The sequence below is a fragment of the Oncorhynchus kisutch genome, linkage group LG13, assembly GCF_002021735.2.
Source record: "Oncorhynchus kisutch isolate 150728-3 linkage group LG13, Okis_V2, whole genome shotgun sequence".
Taxonomy (NCBI): Eukaryota; Metazoa; Chordata; class Actinopteri; order Salmoniformes; family Salmonidae; genus Oncorhynchus; species Oncorhynchus kisutch.
The window spans coordinates 57198409-57226193 of NC_034186.2; the positions used below are offsets into that span (position 1 = coordinate 57198409).

The window sequence follows — 27785 nt, forward strand, 5'->3', positions numbered from 1 at the left end:
GGGGTGCTTTTTGATTGACGGCGTGCACATGCGCAATTAGCCGCGAGACGACCGTTAGATCCAATAACGTATTTCTGCGCATGAGCTTAGCTAGCTAACGTGATCGGGGATTTCTATTGGAGAAGCAGTTTCTGCCTATCTTCATACTGTACTGTCTTTGGGCGAAGTGCTTCATTCTGACGTTTGGCGTTTCCTATTGAGATAGAACACACCTCTTCCTGTCGGTGTCAGAGTAGTAACTTCACCATATTTAGTTGGTCAGAGCCCCACAGAGTTGAGCACTGAAAATCTGAAAATCTTAGTCATATCGGCGAATGCAACCGGGAGTTGACAGCCTAGAAACAGCGAGACTGGCCGCTGTTGGAGAGTGACATCAGTGGAAACAAGGCTGCACATCAACACGGGTGCAAGCTGCCTATCGACAGCAGACTTTGAGTGATAAGTAGCTGTTCAATTGTCGGATGAGAATTCTAACTAGTAGTCGAAGATGGCTAGCTAGTTTATTATCGCCCAGCCTTAAACTCGATTTCTGCTGTACGTAAAACCGAATTTATCAGATTTTTATAACGCGAACTGGTAAGAAACTAAAGAGCCCAGTGAATCTGCAATTATGATATCTTGACAAGTGTCAGTTAGCTATGTTTTTCTCAATCCATTTGCTAATCTAGCTAGTTGCTAGCTAGTTTATCAGCGTCGTTGAAGCTCGAGCAAGTATCGCCGTGGCAGTGAAATCTGATTGGATACCTTGATCGTGTGAACAACTTGCAGACGCTGGGCCACGGAAGACCCTCGTCCAAAGGGACTGGAACAGGGGCTCGTTTGATAGTGAGTGGAGAGGAGAACTCTGGGGAACCCGTAACTACTCGGCTGCATCGCCTGTGAGGCGTTGATCTGCCGATAAACCAGATTGAACCAAGCAAGAGTTCCTGACGTTTGACATCTGTGATCCGGGGAGTAAACCGGGCAGGGACCTCATGAATGGAAATCGGAACTACAGGTAACTAATTGGTTGTCATTGCTCTTATGCCAAAATTATCTACTAAATTGTTGCATGTGATGTTTCCCAACACTGACATTGCAACACAAGCAACCAACCTTCCTGCACAGTAAGTTGAAATGGAATTGTATTTAACTTCTGGCTTCATACGGACTGTTTTTGTTAAATACAATTGAAAGTAGAGGTCGACCGAATTATGATTTTTATATATATATATTTATATATTTATATATATATATTAATTATATATATTATATTATATTATATATATATATATATATATATATATATATATATATATATATATATATATATATATATATATATACACACACAAAGTAAAACTTCTTACCTGGGAATATTGAAGACTCATGTTAAAAGGAACCACCAGCTTTCATATATTCTCATGTTCTGAGCAAGGAACTTAAACGTTAGCTTTTTTTACATGGCACATATTGCACTTTTACTCCTCTCCAACACTATTTTTGCATTATTTAAACCAAATTGAACATGATTCATTTATTTGAGACTAAATAGATGTTATTTATGTATTAAATCAAAAATTAAGTGTTCATTGTTCATTCAGTGTTGTCATTATTATTAATATATATATCTATAGATATAGATATAGATTAATAATAATGACAATTACAACAACACTGAATGAACAATGAACACTAACGTTTAAGTTCCTTGCTCAGAACATGAGAATATATGAAAGCTGGTGGTTCCTTTTAACATGAGTCTTCAATATTCCCAGGTAAGAACTTTTACTTTGTAGCTTTTATAGGACTATTCATCTCTATACCATTTGTATTTTTTAATATTATTTATTTAGTTATCTGTTATTTTAGCAGATAAGTTGACTGAGAACACGTTCTCATTTACAGCAACGACCTGGGGAATAGTAACAGGGGAGAGGAGGGGGATGAATGAGCCAATTATAAACTGGTGATTATTAGGTGACCGTGATGGCTTGAGGGCCAGATTTAGCAAGGACACTAGGGTTAACACCCCTACGATAAGTGCCATGGGATCTTTAATGACCTCAGAGAGTCAGGACACCCGTTTAATGTCCCATCTGAAAGACTGCACCCTACACAGGGCAGTGTCCCCAATCACTGCCCTGGGGCATTGGGATATTTTTTAGACCAGAGGAAAGAGTGCCTCCTACTGGCCCTCCAACAACAATTCCAGCAGCATCTGGTCTCCCATCCAGGGACTGACCAGGACCAACCCTGCTTAGCTTCAGAAGCAATTTCAGAAGCAATTTCATAGACCTTTGACTATAGGATGTTCTTATAGGCATTTTAGGATTGCCAGCCTAATCTCGGGAGTTGATATGCTTGAAGTCATAAACAGCGCTGTGCTTCAAGCATTGCTAAGAGCTGCTGGCAAACACTGTAAAGTGCTGTTTTAATGAATGCTTACGAGCCTGCTGCATTCTACCACCGCTCAGTCAGACTTCTCTGTCAAATATCAAATCATAGACTTAATTATAATAAACACAGAAATACAAGCCTTAGGTCATTAATATGGTCTAATCAAGAGACTATTGGAGAAAAAAAATTAAAAAAAATATTATTTAAGTGAAATACGGAATCATTCTGTATTTTATCGAAGGGGTGGCAACCTTAAGTCTAAATATTGCTGTTACATTGCACAACCTTCAATGTTATGTCATAATTATGTAGAATTCCAGCAAATTAATTATGGTCTTTGTTAGGAAGAAATGGTCTTCACACAGTACTCAAAGAGCCAGGCGACCCCAAACTGCTGCATATACCCTGACTCTGAACGCAAGAGAAGTGATACAATATCAGGCACCGCATTGATTATATGCAATGCAGGACAAGCTAGTTAAACTAGTAATATCATCAATATCATGTGTAGTTAACCACTGATTATGTTAAGATTGATTGTTTTTTTATAAGGTAAGTTTAATGCTAGCTAGCAACTTACCTTGGCTCCTTGCTGCCTGCACTCACATAACAGGTGGTCAGCCTGCCACACAGTCTCCTCGTGGATTGCAATATAATCAGCTTGCAAAAATGCAGATGACCGCTTATGAAAACTTGAAATCGGCCCTAATTAATCGGCCATTCTGATTAATCGGTCAACATCTAATTGAAAGCAATGCTAGTGCATGTAAATACACCCATTGTTGCTAAAAACACCTAGATAAATTCATGAATGGCTACTATTTGTTTAACTGTAGCTAGGGGAGTTCCTCAACAGTTGTCTGTTGGCCATGTGTGAGTCACAGGTGAAATGTAATTCAATACATCCACAATGTGGGAGTACAGTGTCTTTGATGAAGTCTTGTAGTTAGGTTAGTCATAAGTGGAGCAATGCTATGAAATGGAGACTTAACAAACGTTTTGTGGCATCACAGTTCACACTTCAGCCTTCATGGGTATCTTCCTCACGCCGTTTAATCGTTAGTCATAGAAAAGTCCACATGGTTATGCATGAGTCGTTCAGCACACGTGATTGGCGGCACCTTAATTGGGGAGAACGGGCTCGGGTGGTATCAAACACATGGTCTCCAGCCATCTCCTGCCATTCCATTTGAGCTGTTCCGGACATAATTATGAGTCGTTCTCCCCTCCGCAGCCTCCTGTGGTTCAGCAATAGGGTCGTCTTGTTTGTCACAGCAGACATGTGCCACACTGTTTATCAGAAGTCAGTAGGGCCCTATAAAATCCAGACATTAAAACGGAATTCAACAATATTCAAAAATTTCAGAAAAGGTTTTATTTTGCTCAAGTTAATCATAAGACATGAACAAAATGCATCAGTGATTTGTATTTTCCTTCAACTTTCTGAAACGGGAATTCCCCTGTGTGCCTTTAAAAAAAAAAGTAAGTTGACTGATAACACGTTCTCATTTACAGCAACGACCTGGGGAATAGTTACAGGGGAGAGGGGATGAATGAGCTAATTGTAAGCTGGGGATGATTAGGTGGCCATGATGAGGGCCAGATTGGGAATTTAGCCAGTATGCCAGGGTTAACACCACTACTCTTTTGTAAGTGCTATGGGATCTTCCGTGACCACAAAGAGTCCGTACACCTGTTATTAAAGTCCCATCTGAAAGACGGCACCCTACACAGGGCAAGGTCCCCAATCACTGCCCTTTAGTCCAGAGGAAAGGGTGCCTCCTACTGGCCCTTCAACTGTCTCTAGCTGGTGCACACTTTGCATTAAAGGGTAACTACATCAACATTTCTTAGATTTTTCCCAGACTTCAAAAGTGGTCTCCTGATGTTTTAGCATTGTTATGGACTTCGAAAACAATAAAAAAAATAACAACCGTGTTCTATTAAAAAAAGTTTGATTTAGATTTTATAGGGGCCTAGTTCAGGAGAGGCAAAGTTACTGACTAGTTTTCCTTATTCAAAGCATTTCAGTTTGAATAGTAAGTTGGACTGCATGGTCATCTTTTCTCATGACTAGACTGCAAAACAGTGGTGATGTGTAGGCTCGGCCTAAATCAAAAGGGAAAGCATCCATAACAGAGGAGACCCTGTATAACCTAGATGGTAGCCTAGGTCACACTGTTCCTCCTTGCCGTTTACAATGACAGGCAGGGAAACTGTTTTTTACAGTTTGCTTTGTCTGTTGTCGTAACGGAAGCTTTCCACTTCTCCTGCAATGATACCCTAGCAGGTAGACCCAGTGAGTGACACCTGATACGGTCATGCCAGACAGAGCTATATTGATCCCCTCCAGAGGAGGCCACCCCCCCCCCCCCCCCCCCGGCAACTGACCTCTGAATCTCCTCAGGTTGTAGAGTTTAAAAGGGGAATAATTGGGGATTCGACTGATAAGAAGCTCTCTTTTTGCTTTTCTGTTTTAAAACATTTTGCTACAGTGTGCCCTTAAACAAATTCATTCCAATGGTAGTCTGGCATCATGCAAAGATTAGCTAGAGCTCATAGCATATGACTTGAGCTTTTAACCCTTAAAATCTCATCCATCATACACGTTTGTATGGTATTTGAGAGGCAACACATGATCATAAATCTTTGTTTGTATGAGGTTGGATATTACACTGAACAAAAATATAAACCAAACATGTAGAGTGTTGGTCCCATGTTTCATAAGCTGAAAAAAATAACCCAGAAATCTTCCACATGCACAAAAAGCTAATTTCTCTAAAATGTTGTGCACAAATTTGTTTACATCCCTGTTAGTGAGCATTTCTCATTTGCCAAGATAATCCATCCACCTGATCGTTGTGGCATATCAAGAAGCTGATTAAACAGCATGATCATTACACAGGTGCACCTTGTGCTGGGGACAATAAAAGGCCACTCTAAAATGTGCAGCTGTGTCACAACACAATGCCACAGATGTCTCAAGTTGAGGGAGCGTGCAATTAGCATGCTGACTACAAGAATGTATACCAGAGCTGTTTCCAGGGAATTGAATGATAATTTCTCTTCCATAAGCCGTCTCAAGTCTTTTTAGAGAATGTGAGGCCGGTTGGACGTACTGCCACAAACGCAGCGGTTTGCTGATGTCAACAGAGTTTATTTTTTATTTTACCTTTATTTAACTAGGCAAGTCAGTTAAGATCAAATTCTTATTTTCAATGACGGCCTAGGAACAGTGGGTTAACTGCCTGTTCAGGGGCAGAACGACAGATTTGTACCTTGTCAGCTCAGGGGTTTGATCTTGCAACCTTCCTGTTATTATTCCAACGCTCTAACCACTAGGCTACGCTGCCGCCCCAAGAGTGCCCCATGGTGGCAGTGGAGTTATGGTATGGGCAGCCAACGAAAACAGTTGCATTTTATCATGGCTATTTGAATGCACACAAATACCGTGATGTGATCGAGGCCCCTTTTCCATTTTTTTTTTTTTTTCAAAAGTTCTATATTTTTGCCGTATAGTATTTTGCGTTAAGATGAGTTCTATTGTCAATTAGTTTTGGATGGGTAACCTGGCACGCTTGATAGTCCATGAGAAGTGCAGCTGCTTCCTGTTGTAATGGATACGGCGTGACATACACAGCCTCATCCACACACACACTTGTGTGGGATTTACCAAAAGACAAAGTGACACCACACAGGCAGTACAGGGGACCCCCCCCCTCCCCCACTCTGTCCCCTTACACCTCAGGCTAGTTTCCAACTATCAAGGGGGTCTTCTAGGTAAATGTGGTTGAGGTACTTAAAGTTTGTTAGCAGTAGCTAATTTTGAATGGGCATATATAGCAGTTCTGTCTTTCTGATTCACACTTACCTTCGTCTTGTTCCTCCCGCTCTTTGTTTTGTTTTGTTTCACTTAACCCCCACGCCCACCACCTTTCTTATCCTCCCTCCTTGATCTCTCCCTCTCTCTCCCTCTCTCTCCACTTTACTTGATGAAAAAAGGCAGGAATTCGAGAACCACCTTTTTGATTTTCAAATCCTTGTCCAAAGCTAGCCCATTTGGGACACATTGCACCACTCGCATTAGTATGATGTTGACGATCAGCTGGAATATTCACACACAGGCTAGACCTGAGTAGTTAGTATTCATTAGGCACCAACCAGAAGAAAACTGACAAACAGGGAGGGACAACCTGGAGTTTTCATATGAGAAATACTCCATTTCTCTTTACCGTTGCAAGGCATTTTTTTGTTGCGTGCCCTAATGAACACGAGCCTGTGTTCGTTAGGATCTTGCAGCCTGTGTCCCCATAGCCTAGAAATGAATGTTATTTTTCACTTCTAACAAGTTTTAATTAAAACAGCCCATGCATGGGTGCTAGATTGAGAAGCATCTGTCTGTGTCGACCTTCACATGTTGTGAGCCTGGCTAGAATTGAACTCATGAGGGGGAGGGAGGGCGATAAATCAGCGGAAGAGAGAGTGGGAGAGCCAGAGAGAGTGAATCACTGAGCCAGAGAGGGAGAGAGTGTGGGGATAGATGGAGAGGACTGACTGAGTCAGTAGGAGGGCCCAGTAGAAGTGGGCTGTGAGGCTGGGGGATGTCTGTTTCAGCTCAGTGGGATGAGGGGGGAGGCCTGGATTGGGCACTTCTCTCTTTCCTGAGTTCTGTTTTGTGAGGACCATTTAGCCGAAATCTATAGGGGGAACACAAGTGGCACAGTGCGGGGGGGGGGGGGGGTCAGACAGGAAGAGAGGGACCCAGGGCTGATGTGAGGGGTGTCTTAAAGGGGTAACCAACTTTTTTTGTGTGAGAGAAGACAGAGCCTGATGTTGTTGAAAGTGAGAAATTACCCCAGAAAAGTATTCTTTTTGTGTGCTGTCTTGAAACAACGCATTTGATTGGCTGGCACTAGGATGTCAATTATTTTTTGTTTGTATCACTGACTGATTTCATTGAGATAAGCCTACAGAGGTCGTGTTTGAGTTCATAAATCTTCATCTTCATTCAATCTTCAGTTTTGTTGGAAGTTTTCACTTCAATAGAGTGATCAGGGGCCTGCGACTGTAGTTTTCCTTCACAGAAAATGCTTTCGAGAAACACCATTCGTCAGAAAATGGCTTCATTTTCAGAAGTGCATTGATGCATGGCCATTATATTTCTAATGTTGATCATGGAAAGAATGTAGCCAGCTAAGTTTTCAAATATTTTGCTAGATGTTCATCTTGCATTTTACCGGAGAAAATTAGCTAGACATCAGAGCACTGTCTGCTGATAGAATGCCCTTTCATGAATTCTCATCCGGGAGAAGTGCAACTGAAGCACAAAATGAGTCTTGATGCCGAGCAGAAATTACAATAAGAAGCATTTTAAATCTGTGTTTACAAAACGCAGCAAGATATTTGTTCTGCGTTTAAAAAAAATATATTTTTTCTGTTAGAAATACATTAATGCAACCCCTGGCCTAATGCCAGTCCATACCCCCCCCCCCCCCCCCCCCCCCCCCCCCTCCCCTCCTAGTCCTAATCACAGAGTTGGAGGTTCTCACTCACCACTAAACGTGTTTTAATTGTGCCCTCGTACCAAGGGGGTTGTTCTGACCAGGCTGGTCTTGCCCTGGTTTACACAGTGCTTCATTTAACATTCACCTGTGGAATCCTCAGCCAGGCTCTCATTCATGTGTATCTGTGTCCACTCTAGGTCCAGCCTGCCTTGCTTTCCCCCCCTGCCATCCATCCTCAGAGTACTTCATGTTGCCTCTCCCTCCTCGGTCTCCCTGTACAGCTTTGGCTTGTGTTTTGATTGTGGAGTGAGTGGCAGCTGTGGTGGCTCGGGTCGGTGCCCGACACTCTCTGAGCACTGAGGCAGATGGAACAAGTGACAGAGGGGGGAATAAACTATTTGTTTGACACACATCAGTCCCTCCCAGCCCGCGGCGCTCTGTCACTGTGCGTCCGTCCAGCCGTGTGTGCCTGGGCCGCTGCCTGCTGTGACTGATGCCTTGTGCTCCACATCGGAGCGCTCGCCCTGTTCCCACAGCCCAGGCCTGTCCAGAATAGACATACAGCTGTGTGGGTCTGCCCTGCGTCTGTGTGAGTACGTTTGCAGCCAATCATTGTTGAAGGCAGCGGGAGTGAGGAAGGGAGAGCCCAGACTTGATGTGTATTGGTAACTAGGTCATGTTCATTAGTGCACACCGTTGCAATATGTTTTAAGATTTTCTTGTTGGAGTTCATTGAGTTCAGGTAGCAGAATGCATCTCTGAGTCTGGTTTTTATCCATTCTGTGCCTACTGAACATGACCCCAGTCAGTGTGGGTATCCATTGCTTTTCAGGGATGTGGCAACTGTTTTCTCTCCTAGCCTGTAATAATATAGCCTAGTACTTTTTCACCTCAGAACGTTAACCAGTGTCCAATCTTTGAGTGTGGCAAGCTGAGGTCGCCTGAGATCGAATACCAGCTTGCTCTTAAAAGACACTTAAATAAAATAAATGATGGAACCAACCTGGCAGAGTTTGTTGCTTTGTACCCATTTTGGCACATCCACTTCAGTTAGTTTGACTGAGAAATTGTCATAACAAGGTCAGTTCAGTGATGCCTCCTTATCTCTCCTCATACCCACTGACTTTTTCTTTCTAATATCAGGGGCATATTCATTAGGCACCAAACGGAGAAAGACGTTATTTCTGTTTCTGACCTTTGTCCAATTACGCTCTTTTTTTGTTTTCTGTTGTACACCGTTATCCTACGGTATGCCCTAACGAATACTACCCAGTTAGCTGCCTCTTTTTAGTTGGTGTCTGTACTGTAGTCCGTAACATGAAGGTCATAGGGTCAGGAAACAAAATGAGACAAAGCGTTGAAAGACTTGAGTACCTAGAATTTTTCTGTTTGGGAAAACACGTTCTTCCTTTACGAATCTTCTGACCGCACAGTCTTTCAGGGTAAACACACGAGTGGTAGGTTTCCTTGAACCTGCTACCTCGCTCACCGCTAAATGACGCAGACCACAAGCCTTTGATTCCTCCACATGGGCTTTTGAGTAGGCCATCTGTCGTTGCCGGAAATCTTGTTATGTCTATGGGAAGGCCTACAGGTCATGGTATTCCAGGATAGGTGAGTACTAATTTTGGTGTGCAGTTTAGGCCTCAACTTTTTTGTTTTGTAGAGTTTGACATTTTTGGTTGATCCTTTGGGGTGTTTCTCAGGTCAAGTTCATTGGAGCAGCTCAGCTTCACGTGTGTGTGTGTGTGTGTGTGTGTGTGTGTGTGTGTGTGGGCGCCCTTACAATTCTGCTTGTTTGTGTGTGTTCCTCTGAGACACTGGTCTCTCTCTGCTGTGTTGCTTGCATGGTACTGAACATGCCTTATATGGGCAGTGGGTGACCTGAGGACAGGGCCAGCTCGGGGCCACTGGGGCCGACAGTGTCAGAGGAACCTCAGACTAGAGTAGTCAGCTCCCCCCTCTACGTAACTCCCTGCCCTGGCCCCTGACAGCCGCATCCCTCCAATGTTCCCCTCACTCTACAGTTCCCAAGGGCGTGCTTGTACTTGTTTTGTCTGCAAGGGGCTGAAATAGTTTAGACGGGGGGAGAATTGAGATACTAGGCCGTGTGTGTGCTTGAGAAGCATTCTGAATTATCAGTAACAGAGAAAATAGGCTAGCATGCCTTGGAGGGGATTTTGCGATAAGGCTTTTTGCCATCTAGTTAAGTTCTGCACACAAGTGTGTTTTTGAATCCATTTTTTTGAAAGTCTGAATCAGAAATAGGCAGGAGGGTCAGGTTTAATAACCGGAAATGTGGAAATGTTGAGTCGTTTCTGCCATTTGTTTGTTGTTTTTTTGCAGTGTTCTGCATTTCTGATCCGCTGTTTGTGGGTGTGTGTTATCCTTTTCTCTCTGTGGCCTTGGTGTTTCTTTGTCTCGCTCGCTGCATGGTGGGATGATGACGTTGCAGCTGCTTTCCTGTGTGTGTGGTTGTTCGTGCTTGCTTGCGTGTTTCGTTAAGGGCGTGTCAGAAGGCACCTGTGTGTGTGTGTGTAAGACAGCATCAAATTGTATTTGTCACATGCACCGACTACAACAGGTGTGGACCTTAATGTGAAATGCTTACACACACGCGCAAGGTCTTGTCAGAAGGTTGGGTTGGGGGGGGAGGAAGAACATCAGGACTAGGAGGAAAGTGTCGTTTTACATTTTGAGAATGCCTGGCACAGTGTCCAGAGGCAGGACACTCCTCCTGTGTTTCTCTCTCCCTCTGCGTTGGCCCAGTGACTCATGCAGCGTGGAGGCTAGTTCTACGATATGAGTGCCTGAGCGGAATACCAGCCCCCCCTGCCCACTCCCCCAGCCATCCTACTCCTCCATCTCCTCCTCCTTGGCTTACTCACCCCCACCGCAGCACAGGAAAAGCTCTGTTTTGTGTGGCGGTATGTGTAAACTAGTCTCCCACCGGCCCCCTGGATAATTTCCATCACAAAGGGCTGGTGTGTGTCCGTGGGACAGCTTCGGCTGGAATTCCAGACGTCTCTAACGATCCCCCTTTCTCTGCTGTCATTCGTGACCCACCGAGGTCTAGCCTTAGCCTACACCCAACCTGTATCTGTCACCCCTGTACCTACCCCTCAAGGTCCACCAGGCGAGAGAAACAGAAGGGGAGACAACCATGAACGCTCCGGCTTCTGAAAGACAGCCCTAAACAAACCTCTTCACTCGTGCACCAATCCCATGAGCTGGCAGCACCTGAGAAAGGGTTCTGTTATGTTTTTTTTATCCCCCCTGCGCTGGGGCTCTGAATGAACTGACACCCACTCATGTATGCTCATCATGACTCAATAGGAGGTGAATCATTCATAGCACTGACACTTATTGATCAATGACACATTGGGGCAGTTTGGTTCTGGTGGTGGAGAGTACCAGAGAGAGGCTGAGGGGAAACTCCCATGGTTTACTTTCTGCCTGACTGAGAGATGGAAGTGTTGAATAGGGGTGATGAGGATATGTGTCCTGAACAAAAATATGAACGCAACAATTACAGTTCATTTAAGGAAATCAGTTATTTGAAATCAATTCATTAGGCCCTAATCTATGGATTTCACGTGACTGGGCAGGAGTGCAGCCCTGCCAAGTCCATCTGAAGTTTTCCCCACAAAAAGGGCTTTATTACAGACAGAAATACCCCTCGGGTTCAGCAACTGTCCGGGTGGCTGGTTTCAGACGATCATGCAGTTGAAGAAGCTGGATGTGGAGGTCCTGGGCTGGCGTGGTTAAACTTGGTCTGCAATTGTGAGGCTGGTTGGACGTACTGCCAAATTCTCTAAAACTATGTTGGAGGTGGCTTACGGTAGAGAAATTAACATTCAATTATCTGGCAACTGCTCTGGTGGACATTCCTGCACTCAGCATGCTAATTGTGCGCTCCCTCAACTTGAGACGTCTGTGGCTTTGTGTTGTGTGACACAACTGTACATTTTACACTGGCCAGTTATTGTCCCCAGCACAAGGTGCACCTGTGTAATGATCATGCTGTTTTAATCAGCTTCTTGATATACCACATCTGTCAGGTGGATGGATTATTTTTGCAAAGGAGACATGTTCACTAACAAGATTGTAAGTTTTTTTGCCTTTACCTCCCTTCTCACCTCATTTGCTCACATTGTATATAGACTTGTTTATACTGCATTATTGACTGTATGTTTGTTTTTACTCCATGTGTAACTCTGTCGTTTTATCTGTCGAACTGCTTTGCTTTATCTTGGCCAGGTCGCAATTGTAAATGAGAACTTGTTCTCAACTTGCCTACCTGGTTAAATAAAGGTAAATTAAAATAAATAAAAAAGTAAATTTGTGAAATAAGCTTTTTGTGTGTCTGGAACATTTCTGGTATCTTTTATTTCAGCTTATGAAACATGGGACCTTTTACATGTTGTGTTTTAAAAAAAATTAAACATATTTTTGTTCAGTTTAGGATGGACAAACAATATACTGACTGACTCCCCTCATCTGAACTCAGTTATTAGACTGAGTGTTGCGCAATAGTTAAGCAGCTCACACAGGCCAACGGAGCAACGTCATAGCAAATGTCTTGCTAAACCAGCGCAAAGCTTCAAAAGGCGAGTCCCCCTCTCCCCTTTCACATCAGCTGCCCCTGATGTTGATGGGCAGGCCACGAGACGGCAGACCCAACACGGCACATCGGATGAGTGTGGCACATCGGGTTGTTATTAAAATAACTGTCTACTGGGTTATTGTTACTCCTGTGTAAGACATCCTGTGTCTGGTGGTGGCAATGTGTGTTAGGTACCACTGTGTACACACGTCTGTGTGTTAGTTTTGTTGTTGGGTATTTTTTTTTATAGTGGAACCAAACCTTTTGTATTTCCCCCCCCCCCCCCCCCCCCCCCATAGCATTCCTCGCTGTCTCTGTACTTTCTAAAGTTATTCCTTCCAGTAGATTCTTTCAGCCGACATCTATCTTCTTGACACACCGGCAACAAGTGATTTTACATGTAATTTTTATATAACTAGTTAAGTCAGTTAAGAACAAATTCTTATTTACAATGACTGCCTAGGAACAGTGGGTTGCACCTTGTTCAGGGGTAGAACGACAGATTTTTACCTTGTCAGCTCTGGGATTCGATCCAGCAACCTTTTTGTTACTGGCCCATCGCTCTAACAACTAGGCTACCGGCCACCCCATTTAGACCTAACTTTTTAGTAAAAAATTTAAAAAGTGTCCACGTCAAAGCTGATTTTTAGCAATTTACTAATCTAAGCCTATTTCTCAAAGAGCTGGTCTGTTGTAATGGAAGTTGAATTATTGTTCTTTTTCCATTTCCCCCGCTCCCTCCTTCCATCTCTAGGAGCCGTTGGAGCCCAGCCCCTGTTCACTGTGCCGCGGCGGCCTGGCTATGGCACCATGGGAAAGCCCATCAAGCTGCTGGCCAACTGCTTCCAGGTGGATATCCCCAAGATAGACGTCTACCTCTATGAGGTGGACATCAAGCCCGAGAAGTGCCCGCGCCGCGTCAACAGGTACGCCTAGAATAATGCCTTTCGCTAGGATCTCAAAATGTTTCACGTGGTATCAGATTATGTCTTGTTGAAGTGTGACTAGAGGTAATTTGATGTGTCTATTCTACTTCTATTATATTTTTATGTATTATTACTTTGAATACTATTTATAGAGCCACATATGGGCAGTTTAAGAGCCGCATGTGGCTCCAGAGCCACAAGTTGCAGACCGTTGGACAAGTTTAAAAAGAGGTTAACTTGTTTTGGTCTTGTGTTCTGTAGGGAGGTGGTGGACTCCATGGTGCAGCACTTCAAGGTTACCATCTTTGGGGATCGTCGGCCAGTCTACGATGGGAAGAGGAGCTTGTACACAGCGAACCCGCTGCCTGTGGCAACCGCAGGGGTAAGATGGATGTAGACTGACACCCAGCCACACACACACACAGTCAAACCTACTCTACCTGGCGCTCCTACAAGGGTAAGACTGAAAACACACATACACTCTCTCTCACGCTCCCACACTTCTTGATCTGTTAACGCACACACACAGGTGGATTTGGACGTCACTCTACCGGGTGAGGGGGGCAAGGACCGGCCCTTTAAGGTCTCAATCAAGTTTGTGTCCCTGGTGAGCTGGCACATGCTGCACGAGGTGCTAACGGGCCGCAGCGTGCCTGAGCCCCTGGAGCTGGACAAGCCTATCAGCACCAACCCAGTACACGCTGTGGATGTAGTGCTGCGACACTTGCCCTCCATGAAGTGAGTTGGACAGTCGCCGCCCAAGTGGTCATAATGGGGAATGTTATAACTTTGTGATTGGGTTAATTATTTGATCAACAGGATGCATGTATTTCTGAAAAGTTGAGCATTTATCCCTGAACCTCAGTGAACTGATTTTAAAAGCAAACGACGCAACTCTGCTACATGTTAATTTGACTTTTGAGGCAGATTTATTTACTGGAGATGTAGGCCTAATAAATAAATAATAATAAATTTCATTTGCTGGCACGCGAGACCGATTTTTTTATTTCAAGATAATTTCCTAAAATGACAAATCAAGTAGAGGTCGACCGATTAATCTGAATGGCCGATTAATTAGGGCCGATTTCAAGTTTTCATAACAATTGGAAATTGGTATTTTTGGACACCGATTTAAATGTTTTTTTTAAATTTAAAATATTTTTAAAATGTGTATGTAGGAATGTGTATATATGGATATATATATTTTTACACTTTTATTTAACTAGGCAAGTCAGTTAAGAACACATTCTTATTTTCAATGACGGCCTAGGAACGGTGGGTTAACTGCCTTGTTCAGGGGCAGAACGACAGATTTGAACATTGTCAGCTCAGAGGATCCAATCTTGCAACCTTACAGTTAAGTAGTCCAACGCAATAACGACCCGCCTCTCTCTCATTGCACTCCACAAGGAGCCTGTTACGCGAATGCAGTAAGCCACGGTAAGTTGCTAGCTAGCATTAAACTTATCTTATGAAAAACAATCATAATCACTAGTTAACTAAACATGGTTGATATTACTAGATATTACCTAGCATGTCCTGCGTTGCATATAATCAGACTGAGCGGTGGTAGGCAGAAGCAGGCGCGTAAACATGCATTCAAATAGCACTTTTGGGTGTCTTGCCAGCAGCTCTTCGTTGTGCGTCAAGCATTGCGCTGTTTAACTCCCGAGATGAGGCTGGTGTAACCAAAGTGAAATGGCTGGCTAGTTAGCGCTCGCAAATAGGTTTCCAACGTCACTCGCTCTGAGCCTTGGCGTGGTTGTTCCCCTTGTTTTGCATGGCTAACGCTGCTTCGAGGGTGGCTGTTGTCTTTGTGTTCCTGGTTCGAGCCCAGGGAGGAGCGAGGAGAGGGACGGAAGCTAAACTGTTACACTGGCAATAATAAAGTGCCTATAAGAACATCCAATAGTCAAAGGTTAATGAAATACAAATGGTATAGAGGGAAATAGTCCTGTAATTCCTATAATAACTACAACCTAAAACTTCTTACCTGGGAATATTGAAGACTCATGTTAAAAGGAACCACCAGCTTTCATATGTTCTGAGCAAGGAATTTAAATGTTATCTTTCTTACATAGCACATATTGCACTTTTACTTTCTTCTCCAACACTTTGTTTTTGCATTATTTAAACCAAATTGAACACGTTTCATTATTTATTTGAGGCTAAATTGATTTTATCGATGTATTATATGAAGTTAAAATAAGTGTTCATTCAGTATTGTTGTAATTATTATTACAAATAAAATGTAAAATTCGGCTGATTTTTAATCAGTATCGGCTTTTTTTGGTCCTCCAATAATCGGTATCAGCGTTGAAAAAATCATAATCGTCCGACCTCTAAAATCAAGTACTGAATTTCAGTGAAGACTAACTTCTGCTTAGTGCCACATTGGAAATGAAACGCGTGAATGTATGCTCTTGCAAAACAAGTGTGCTTGTTTTCACGGTATGATGATAATTCGGCAGGAAACCAGATGTATTCCTCTGCCATCATACCTGACTTCACTCATAGCCTCCTCCACTCAAAAGCCATGTGTTATCAGTGTGCCTACCAATACTGAATGAAAACCTTTTTTAACCTCTTTGGGCTGAGATCCTGCTAACGGAATCGACAGCCAGCGAAAGTGCAGGGTGCCAAATTTAAAACATAAGTCCTATAATAAAAATTCCTCAAACACAGTAGTATTTTACACCATTTCTTGTTAATCCCACCAGTGTCCGATTTCAAAAAGGCTTTACAGCGAAAGCAAACCAAACAATTGTTAGGTCAGAGCCAAGTCACAGAAAAACACAGCCATTTTTCCAGCCAAAGAGAGGAGTCACAAAAAGCAGAAATAAATTAAACACTTACTTCATGTTACACAATACATGTATGTTTTGTTTGATAAAGTTCATATTTATATTGAAAAAATCTGTTTACATTGGCGCGTTACGTTCTGTAGTTCCAAAACAACCGGTGATTTTGCAGAGAGCCACATCAATTTACAGAAGTACTCATAATAAACATTGATAAAATATACAACTATTATGCACGGAATTATAGATACACTTCTCCTTAATGCAACCGCTGTGTCAGATTTTTAAAAAACTTTACGGAAAAAGCACGCCATGCTAAAATCTGAGTATGGCGCTCAGACCAAAACAACCCAAACAGATATCCGCCATGTTGTGTAGTCAACAGAAGTCAGAAATAGCATTATAAATATTTGCTTACCTTTTGTTGATCAACATCAGAATGCACTCCCAGGAATTCCAGTTCCACGATAAATGTTTGTTTTGTTCGATAATGTCCATCATTTATGTCCAAATACCTCCTTTTTGTTTGTGCGTTTAGCCCAGTAATCCAAATTCATGAGGCACGAGCAGACAAAGTAAAAAGGTTCCGTTACAGTCCATAGAAACACGTCAAACGATTTATAGAATCAATCTTTAGGATGTTTTTAACATAAATCTTAAATTTTCCAACCAGAGAATTCCTTTGTCTATAGAAATGCAATGGAACTCAAGCTAACTCTCACGTGAACGAGCATGGCCAGCTCGTGGCTTTCTGGCAGACCTCTGACTCAGAGCCCTCATTCCCCCCTCCTTCACAGTAAAAGCATCAAACAAGGTTCTAAAGAGTGTTGAAATCTAGTGGAAGCCTTAGGAAGTGCAATATGACCCCATAGACACTGTTCGATAGGCAAAAAGTTGAGAAACTACAAACGTCAGATTTCCCACTTCCGGGTTGGATTTTTTTCTCAGGTTTTTGCCTGCCATATGAGTTCTGTTATACTCACAGACATCATTCAAACAGTTTTAGAAACTTCAGTGTTTTCTATCCAAATCTACTAATAATATGCGTATATTAGCAATTGGGCCTGAGTTGCAGACAGTTTACTCTGGGCGCCTTATTCATCCAAGCTACTCAATACTGCCCCCAGTCATAAGTTTTTAAAATTTATTTCACCTTTATTTAACAAGGTAGGCTAGTTGAGAACAAGTTCTCATTTGCAACTGCGACCTGGCCAAGATAAAGCGTAGCAATTCGACACATACAACAACACAGAGTTACACATGGAATAAACAAAATATACAGTCAATAATACAGTAGAACAAAAGAAAACAAGTCTATATACAGTGAGTGCAAATGAGGTAAGTTAAGGAAATAAATAGGCCATGGTGGCGACGTATTTACAATATAGCAATTAAACACTGGAATGGTAGATCGGCAGAAGATGAATGTGCAGGTAGAGATACTGGGGTGCAAAGGAGCAAAATAAATAAATAAATACCAGTGTGGGGAGGAGGTAGGTAGATAGATGGGCTGTTTACAGATTGGCTAAGTACAGGTGCAGTGATCTGTAAAATGCTCTGACAGCTGGTGCTTAAAGCTAGTGAGTGAGATGTAAGTTTCCAGCTTCAGAGATTTTTGCAATTCGTTCCAGTCATGGGCAGCAGAGAACTGGAAGGAAAGACGACCAAAGGAGGAATAAGATATACATACTGGAGCGCGTGCTACGAGTGGGTGCTGCTATGGTGACCAGTGAGCTGAGATAAGGCGGGGCTTTACCTAGATTAGACTTGTAGATGACCTGGAGCCAGTGGATTTGGCGATGTGTATGAAGCGAGGGCCAACCAACGAGAGCGTACAGGTCGCAATGGTGGGTAGTGTATGGGGCTTTGGTGACAAAACGGATGGCACTGTGATAGACTGCATCCAATTTGCTGAGTAGAGTGTTGGAGGCTATTTTCTAGATGACATCACCGAAGTCGAGGATCGGTAGGATGGTCAGTTTTACGAGGGTATGTTTGGCAGCATGAGTGAAGGAAGCTTTGTTGCGATACAGGAAGCTGATTCTAGATTTAATTTTGGATTGGAGATGCTTAATGTGAGTCTGGAAGGAGAGTTTACAGTCTAACCAGACACCCAGGTATTTGTAGTTGTCCACGTATTCTAAGTCAGAGCCGTCCAGAGTAGTGATGCTGGACGGGCGAGCAGGTGCGGGCAACAATCGATTGAAAAGCATGCATTTAGTTTTACTAGCATTTAAGAGCAGTTGAGGCCACGGAAGGAGAGTTGTATGGCATTGAAGCTCGTCTGGAGGTTAGTTAACAGTGTCCAAGGAGGGGCCAGAAGTTTACAGAATGGTGTCGTCTGCGTAGAGGTGGATCAGAGAATCACCAGCAGCAAGAGCAAGAGCAACATTGATGTATACAGAGAAGAGAGTCGGCCCGAGAATTGAACCCTGTGGCACACCCATAGAGACTGTCAGAGGTCCAGACAACAGGCCCTCCGATTTGACACACTGAACTCTATCAGAGAAGTAGTTGGTAAACCAGGCGAGGCAATCATTTGAGAAACCAAGGCTGTCGAGTCTGCCAATAAGAATGTGGTGACTGACAGAGTCGAAAGCCTTGGCCAGGTCGATGAATACGGCTGCACAGTAATGTCTCTTATCGATGGCGGTTATGATGTCGTTTAGAACCTTGAGCGTGGCTGAGGTCCACCCATGACCAGCTCTGAAACCAGATTGCATAGCAGAGAAGGTATGGTGGGATTCGAAATGGTCAGTAATCTGTTTGTTAACTTGGCTTTTGAAGACCTTAGAAAGACAGGGTAGGATAAATATAGGTCTGTAGCAGTTTGGGTCTGGAGTGTCAACCCCTTTGAAGAGGGGGATGACCGCGGCAGATTTCCAATCTTTGGGAATCTCAGACGATACGAAAGAGGTTGAACAGGCTAGTAATAGGGGTTGCAACAATTTCGGCAGATAATTTTAGAATGAGAGGGTCCAGATTTTGCAGCTCTTTCAGAACATCGGCTATCTGGATTTGGGTAAAGGAGAAATGGTGGGGGCTTTGGTGGGTTTCTGTGGAGGGTGCCAGGCAGTTGACCGGGGTAGGGGTAGCGATGTGGAAAGCATGGCCAGCCGTAGAGAAATGCTTATTGAAATTCTCAATTATAGCGGATTTATCGGTGGTGACAATGTTTCCTAGCCTCAGAGCAGTGGGCAGCTGGGAGGAGGTGCTCTTATTCTCCATGGACTTTAGTGTCCCAGAACTTTTTTGAGTTAGTACTACAGGATGCAAATTTCTGTTTGAAAAAGCTTGCCTTAGCTTTCTAACTGCCTGTGTATATTTTTTCCTAACTTCCCTGAAAAGTTGCATATCACGGGGGCTATTCGATGCTAATGCAGAACGCCACAGGATGTTTTTGTGCTGGTCAAGGGCAGACAGGTCTGGCGTGAACCAAGGACTATATCTATTCCTAGTTCTACATTTTGAGGGGCATGCTTATTTAAGATGGTGAGGAAGGCACTTTTAATGAATAGCCAGGCATCATCTACTGACGGGATGAGGTCAATGTCATTCCAGGATACCCCGGCCAGGTTGATTAGAAAGGCCTGCTCGCAGAAGTGTTTCAGGGAGCGTTTGACAGTGATGAGGGGTGGTCGTTTGGTCGCAGACCCATTACGGATGCAGGCTGTGATCGCTGAGATCTTGATTGAAAACAGCAGAGGTGTATTTGGAGGGCGAATTAGTTAGGATGACATTTATGAGGGTGCCCGTGTTTACTGATTTGGGGTTGTACCTGGTAGGTTCATTGATACATTTGTGTGAGATTGAGGGCATCAAGCTTAGTTTGTAGGATGGCCGGGGTGTTAAGCATGTCCCAGTTTAGGTCACCTAGTAGCACGAGCTCAGAAGATAGATGGGGGGGCAATCAGTTCACATATAGTATCGAGGGCACAGCTGGGGGCAGAGGGAGGTTTATAGCAAGCGGCAACAGTGAGAGACTGGTTAATGTTAATGAAAGTATTTTCCCAAGTCTTAAATAAAAACTGGCTTCTGTGTATCGACACCTGCCATAAGGCTATGTTTGCTATAGCTTCAGGCTACTGCATTGACAGAATGTGTCCAGTATACGCTGTTATTAATGAGTCTTTGCCGCTCAGTGATCAGTTGTCGATAAGGCCGTGTGGAGTTTTCACCCTCTCGTTTCGTTGCTGTTCAGTGTCAACTGGGAAAATAGCTTGTTGTCAGACTGTCGTTGTGCAAAGAGCCATTGACCAAGATCTTGGTCCAGGTTGTGGATACTAACTTCCCCATTCTCTTATCTGTCTGTCCACTTTCTATTTCTCTCTCCTTATTTTGTCGCTCTTCTCTCTCCCCCTCTCCAGGTACACCCCGGTGGGTCGCTCCTTCTTCTCAGCCCCAGAGGGCTACGACCATCCTCTGGGAGGGGGGAGAGAGGTATGGTTTGGTTTCCACCAGTCTGTACGTCCCGCCATGTGGAAGATGATGCTCAATATTGACGGTGAGGACAGCGCACATCACTTTGCAACCAATCCTAACCGTAACCATTTAGGGGGATAAAAAAATCTGAGGCCATATGGATAAGAGTAGGCTCTCAGTTCACTGGTCACGATGGCAACACCCATCCGTAGCACGCGCTCCAGCAGGTGTATCTCACTGATCATCCCTAAAGCCAACACCTCATTTGGCTGCCTTTCGTTCCAGTTCTCTGCTGCCTGTGACTGGAACGAATTGCAAAAATCGCTGAAGTTGGAGACTTATCTCCCTCACCAACTTTAAACATCTGCTATCTGAGCAGCTAACCGATCGCTGCAGTTTTTACCTACCATTTTTACCTACCATTTTTACCTACCTCATCCCCATACTGTTTTTATTTATTTACTTTTCTGATCTTTTGCACACCAATATCTCTACCTGTACATGACCATCTGATCATTTATCACTCCAGTGTTAATCTGCAAAATTGTAATTATTTGCAGAATGGCCCCGCCTACCTCCTCATGCCTTTTGCACACAATGTATATAGACTATTTTTTTCTACTGTGTTATTGACTTGTTAATTGTTTACTCCATGTGTAACTCTGTGTTCTCTGTTCACACTGCTATGCTTTATATTGGCCAGGTCGCAGTTGCAAATGAGAACTTGTTCTCAACTAGCCTACCTGGTTAAATAAAGGTGAAATATATATATATATATATATATATATATATATATATATATATATATATATATATATATATATATATATATATATATATATATATATATATATATATATATATATATTTTTTTTTTTTTTAAAGAGTAGGAGTTCTGATCTAGGATCAAGTCCCCCTGTCCATGTCATCTTATTCAATGTGATCTAAAGGGCTGAACTGGTGTTAAATCATCACTCCTACTCTGAGATGCTTTATGAATGCAGGCCCTGAACCTGTATCGGTGTTTGAGGCAACTTCTACCTAATATGGGAGGACTCCATAGTGGGTGTTGGCAACAGGGGGGTTTGGAAAGAGGGATCTGGTTATAGGTGGGTGGGCTGGCCGTAGGCTTTGTAGAAAGTGGAGAGTGGGGGGTTCTTGCTTTGTGGAAACTGTCTAGGCAGTTGCTGTGGAGACGGACTTACAGGGATCTGAAGGGCCCTGTGTTTGGGAGCTATTTTTGGTGGGCTGCTTTTGTTTTGGAGTGCCTGACTGCTCTGTCTTCAGGCCTCTCTCACTCAGGCGGTTTTCCCGCTCTCCCTCTCTCGCAAATTATTTTGCTTCCTCTAGCCCCCTCGCCCATTCGCCACCAAAGGGCAGAAAAGTCCAGCCATCTGCAAATGATTCTCTTTCATTAGTCATTGTGTGCTCAAGGAATGAGGAGAATAGGCCCTAAAAGAGCGCGAAAACAAATAGGCGCCAATGATCTGTTTTTATATCTCACCAGGGGACATATATAAAATCACACACATCCTAGCTGAAGATATAGCAACACTGAGAAAATGTACTAGTACATACAGTGGGGCAAAAAAGTATTTAGTCAGCCAACTTATTTTCCACCATAATTTGCAAATAAATTCATAAAAAATCCTACAATGTGATTTTCTGGATTTTTTTTTTCTTCTCATTTTGTCTGTCATAGTTGAAGTGTACCTATGATGAAAATTACAGGCCTCTCATCTTTTTAAGTGGGAGAACTTGCACAATTGGTGGCTGACTAAATACTTTTTTGCCCCACTGTAAGCAACAAACAAACATGTGCTCTATTTAAAACCCTTTCATTTTCACACTCCCAAGAGTAATGTATCAGCACTCTCACAAACCAACATCAAAACAAACATGAAATTGCTGATGTCATTTCCTGTTTATGGGGATGAGAACCCTACTGTCTGTGTGGAGAGTGACCGTGACCTGCACTCCCCATCATTTCTAATCGCATGTATGCTCCGGTCGTCAGCGTCGCTGTCAGACGTGGCCCTGACGTCACTGTGAAGTCAGCACAGTGTCAGTGCAGCATCTGTTTCCTCTCTTCTCATCTCTCCTTTCAGGTGGAGAAAAGCATTAGGGCCTTCATCTAGGGGCCAGCTTCCTCTAACGGCACATAAAGCCAGAGGGATGTTGGATGTTCCTCCTAGGTTTTATTTCATGTTTGAGAGCCGTGTTGGCGTGTCCCTGGCTACAGGCCTTGAGCTGCTGTGATTTGAGATATAGACCTAAATAGCTAAAAAAAATGATGATGGCTGATAATTGATGACAAATGGCTGCTTCTGGCGTGACGTATTTGGAAGACCAAGATCAATTCACATTTTTCATCTACAGTAAAGAGCTAGGGAGATTACTCTCGGTTTGGCAGGTATTGCCAGTGATTGGTAATTCTGAGTGAGTGTGAGCGAGTGTTTTAATGGCCCTGTCTGTCCTGCAGTTTCTGCCACGGCCTTCTACAAAGCCCAGCCTGTGATCCAGTTCATGTGTGAGGTCCTGGACATCCACAACATAGACGAGCAGCCCCGACCTCTCACAGACTCCCACCGGGTCAAGTTCACCAAAGAAATCAAAGGTAGTGTATTTTGTGCGTGCGTTTGTCTGTGTGCGTGAAAGAGGATGTAAACTAGGCTTTTGGGCGTGCCTGTGTACACACATTTGTGTCATTGCCACGTCCCTGAGGTCCTAAAAGCTCTCCTGTCCAGGTCTGAAGGTGGAGGTGACCCACTGTGGAACCATGCGGCGGAAGTACCGCGTTTGCAACGTAACCCGTCGGCCCGCCAGCCATCAAACGTGAGTCAAGAGAGCCCCGGAGGGAGGGTGGGGTGGGACAAGAAGTAGATGAGATTGGGTGGAGTGGAACTAGGGAGAGAGTGGAGTGTGGTGGGACTAGGAGAGGCCAGAGAGAGACTGGGAGGAGACGCACATGGAGCCTGGGATGGGGCGGGATGGGATGGGAGAGGAGAGGAGAGGAGCGTGCACTTGAATGTAGGTTGACCTGTTCACAAGAATTCACCAGAACCACAAAATGTCTGAGTCAGATCCTTGTCTCGAGGTCAATGGGTGTTAGTCATCGTTGGCCAATATGCTATTACATGCAGCTGTTTATCTACTGATGCTGCTTCTTTGCTTTCCAGTATCTACTGATGCTTAACATTTTCAGAATGATTTGTTCAACGTTTTGATAGCTTTGTGAGGCCGTTTCTGTATCTTCACTGTATTGATCTGAACTAGAAATTGAAGACCACTTTAGCTGTTGATAACCTTAGTCTACGTAGACCCCTCTTGCGCAGCCGCCCCTTTCAATGTTAGTAAAGAGTTCTTAACCCTTGCCGTTCCATCTACCTGTTGTGGTCAGGTTCCCTCTGCAGCTGGAGAATGGTCAAACGGTGGAACGCACGGTGGCCCAGTACTTCAGAGAGAAGTATAGCCTGCAGCTCAAGTATCCCCACCTACCCTGCCTCCAGGTGGGGCAGGAGCAGAAGCACACCTACCTACCCCTGGAGGTGAGAAATATTCATTTCTTTGCCTGATTCACACTATAGGACAGACCCAAACCGTACTGTGATGGCTCGGATATTTTCTTTTCACATTGTCCTTTTTAGCATGGCTTCAGTTTGGCCAAATAGTGTGAATAAAATGCTTTGCAATATACTCAATGCTTTTGTGCTGTGTCCCTGCAGGTGTGTAACATAGTAGCAGGGCAGCGCTGCATCAAGAAACTGACAGATAATCAGACGTCCACAATGATCAAAGCCACGGCTCGCTCTGCACCTGACAGACAGGAGGAGATCAGCCGGCTGGTGAGTCAGTGGCGCCGCCTGGTGGCACGGAGTCTTATTTACAGTTATACAAGGGGTGGGTCTAATCCTGGATGCTGATTGGTTAACCCCATTCCAGCCGGTGTCTATTCCACAAGTTAACTCCGGCTAAATCTATGAAGTTGAAATGCCGATTGACTCTGTTCCATCTGTCTGCGTAATCCAAGGTCTTGTCAGTTCAGCCAGGCCATTTGTATACTAGATCTTCACTGTAAAAAGCATCCAGACATTATCTCCCATTTTTCTTTTAGACTTGCGTTTAGTTTTCAACAGCAAAGATTTTCAATAACCTTGCTGTCTGTCTCTGACATTTGCAACATTGTTTCAATATTGAAATTCGATCTCCAGTTGTCCTATGGTAATGACCGCTATCGGGGTGGGCGAGACACAGGCTGGCAACTTTGGACACCTACTCATTCAAGGATTTTTCTTTATTTTTACTATTTTCTTCATGATATGGAATCATGTAGTAACCACAAGTGTTAAACTAATCAAAATATGTTTGACGTTCTTCAAAGTAGCCATCCTTTGCCTTAATGACAGCTTTGCACACTATTGGCATCCTCTCAACCAGCTTCATGAGGTAGTCACCTGGAATGCTTTTCCAACAGTCTTGAAGGAGTTCCCACATATGCTGAGAACTTGTTGGACTGCAGAGTGAAGGAAAAGCAGCCAACTTATCCCAAACCATCTCAATTGTTTTGAAGTCGGTGTGATTTGTGGAGGCCAGGTAATCTGTTGCAGCACTCCATCACGCTCCTCCTTGGTCAAATAGCTGTTACACAGCCTAGAGGTGTGTTGGGTCATTGTCCTGTTGGAAAACAAATGATAGTCCCACTAAGCGTGAACCAGATGGGATGGTGTATCGTTTCAGAATGCTGTGGTATGCATGCTGGTTACGTGTGCCATGAATTCTAAATAAATCAATGTCACCAGCAAAGTACCATCACACCACCTCCATGCTTCACGGTGGTAACCACACATGTGGAGATCATCTGTTCACCTACTCTGCATCTCACAAAGACATGGCGGTTTGAACCAAAAATCTCAAATTTGGACTCATCAGACCAGGCATTTTCTGGATTGACTGACCTTCATGTCTTAAAGTAATGACAGACTGTCGTTTCTCTTTGCTTATTTGAACTGTTCTTGCCATAATATGGACTTAGCCCTATTTGGTAAAAGACCATCTTGTGTATACCACCCCTACCTTGTCACAACTGATTGGCTCAAACACATTAAAAAGGAAAGAAATTCCACAAATTATTTCTAAAAGGCACACCTGTCAATTTTAAATGCATTCCAGGTGACTACCTCATAAAGCTGTTTGAGAGAATGCCAATAATGTGCGAAATTGTCATCCAAGGCAAATGGTGGCTACATTGACGAATCTCAAATATAAAATCTATTTTGAATGAACACTTTTTGGTTCCTACATGATTCCTACATATGTTTACTACATGTGTTATTTCATAGTTTTGATGTCTTCTCTATTATTCTACAATGTAGAACATATTAAAAATAAAGAAAAACCCTTGAATGAGTAGGTGTATCCAAACTTTTGACTGGTATTGTCCATGAGGAAATGTCAATAGAAAAACAGGAAATGCAGCTTGTTTACTGTATTTTGGCTACACTGTTTGACGTGACTGTGTTAGCCAAAGTTGGCTAGCTAGCTAGCAAGCAAGTAAGGGATAAAAATGTTTGCCAGCCATCATGGCAACGGAACATTTAGAACAAACGACTGGGTTGTGTCCATAGATTTAGAACAAAAAGACTTAGCGACTGGGTGGCTGGCCGATAGAACGAAGCCTTTTAGATCATAAAGAACAAGACGGGGGACCTGATCCTAGATTAGCTCTCCAACTCTGAGCCGTTTCGTTAAACCGAACCGATAGAACGAATGACCAGCCAGGTTGGGTAGCAACCATAGATTTTTGTCGGGACTATATCTTGTGGAAGGATGAAATTGTATGAATAAATTGATCAAAATAAAATGAATGAAAATGTCAATCATTATTTTAATATGTTGGTAATGCCCTCAACCGGTGTTTTGGAGGATGTATTGGTACGGTTTGCCGAAATGTCTCAAGAGTTGGAGCTAATCTAGGATCAGGTCCCCTGTCTTGTTCTTTATGATCTAAAAGGCTAAACTGATCATCGATCGGCAATCCTACTCTGAGACACTTAATGAATACGGGCCCAGGTCAGTTTTAATTGAGGTCAGTGAAAGGCTAGTTTGAAGATAGTATTGTTGGCTAGCTGTCAACAGCACACTGCCTGGCCATGGTGTTTTCTGGAGGATGAGAGAGGCTAACACCTCAGCCATTCGACTCCAATAGATGGCATTTAATTCAGGCTCTGCTTCGGCCACCTTATTAAACAGACTTCCGATCTCCCACCTGGGATTAAAACATACCTCTGGCTGATCATACACTGCCAGAGACAGTAAACTTCTAATTTAGATGCAGAGAACCATCAGTGAATAGTAACTGAATTAAAGTGTGGGTGGAATAACTGTGAAATATGCATAACGATTGGACAAACAAAGTTTGACAATGTTTTAAAGATGTCTAAGGTTATTTCAGGGTGTTGCGTGTGACAGAATTCTGGGGGAAATGTGAACTAAAAACAATCGACATACTTGTGAGTTGTCTCAACATCAACCTCCTCAAACCTGCGTCATATTCATTAGGGCATTCTGTACCAAATTACTGTTTTATTTTTTGACAAGTTGAGTGTTTCTAATAGGAGTAGTTAGTTTTTTCTTCTGTTTCAGTGCGTTGTGAATATGACACTGCCTTCTGGATACCAACTTACCTCACCACCCTAAACGCCCCTTTCTCTGTCTCTGTGTGTGTGTGTGTGACCCCTGCAGGTGCGTAGTGCCAACTACGAGGCTGACCCCTTTGTGCAGGAGTTCCAGTTCAAGGTGCGCGACGAGATGGCCCACGTGACTGGGCGCGTGCTGCCCGCCCCCATGCTGCAATACGGCGGCAGGGTGAGCACAGAGCACTTTATGGTACCCTTCCTTTAAATCACGCTCCATACTCTGTTTGTTTGACACGCTATCTATCCTTGCTATATGAGGGAACTAACCCCCTTGCTTTGGTTTGATCCGTTTGTCTTTCCCCTCTGTGAATCGTCTAGGAGCAGGTGTGCTGATCTAGGATGTATCCTAGATTGGCACGCCTACTCTAAGACAATTTATGAATACAGGCTTGTCTGTGTGGATTAATATAAACTAGTAGTCTTTGCTCAAAGCTAACACGGCTACATAATTT

The 27785-nt window shown here is 43.5% G+C and overlaps 1 protein-coding gene across 3 annotated transcripts in view; it reads left to right on the plus strand.

Annotated features, from left to right (window-relative positions):
• The first annotated feature begins 123 nt into the window (after window positions 1–123).
• The window catches only part of LOC109902130 (protein argonaute-3-like), a 43626-nt gene continuing 15964 nt past the window's right edge, over window positions 124–27785 (plus strand). Inside the window, exons 1-11 of one of the 3 annotated variants that reach the window (XM_031786623.1) lie at window positions 124–576; window positions 769–997; window positions 13244–13415; window positions 13677–13797; window positions 13945–14153; window positions 20584–20720; window positions 23121–23255; window positions 23386–23473; window positions 24039–24186; window positions 24364–24483; window positions 27380–27523. In XM_031786623.1, coding sequence (XP_031642483.1) covers window positions 979–997; window positions 13244–13415; window positions 13677–13797; window positions 13945–14153; window positions 20584–20720; window positions 23121–23255; window positions 23386–23473; window positions 24039–24186; window positions 24364–24483; window positions 27380–27523 — 1293 coding nt within the window. In that variant the 5' untranslated portion in view covers window positions 124–576; window positions 769–978. Of the gene's footprint in view, window positions 998–13243; window positions 13416–13676; window positions 13798–13944; window positions 14154–20583; window positions 20721–23120; window positions 23256–23385; window positions 23474–24038; window positions 24187–24363; window positions 24484–27379; window positions 27524–27785 lie in introns of all 3 variants that reach the window. The other 2 variants (XM_031786622.1, XM_031786624.1) reach the window with 2 other exon arrangements.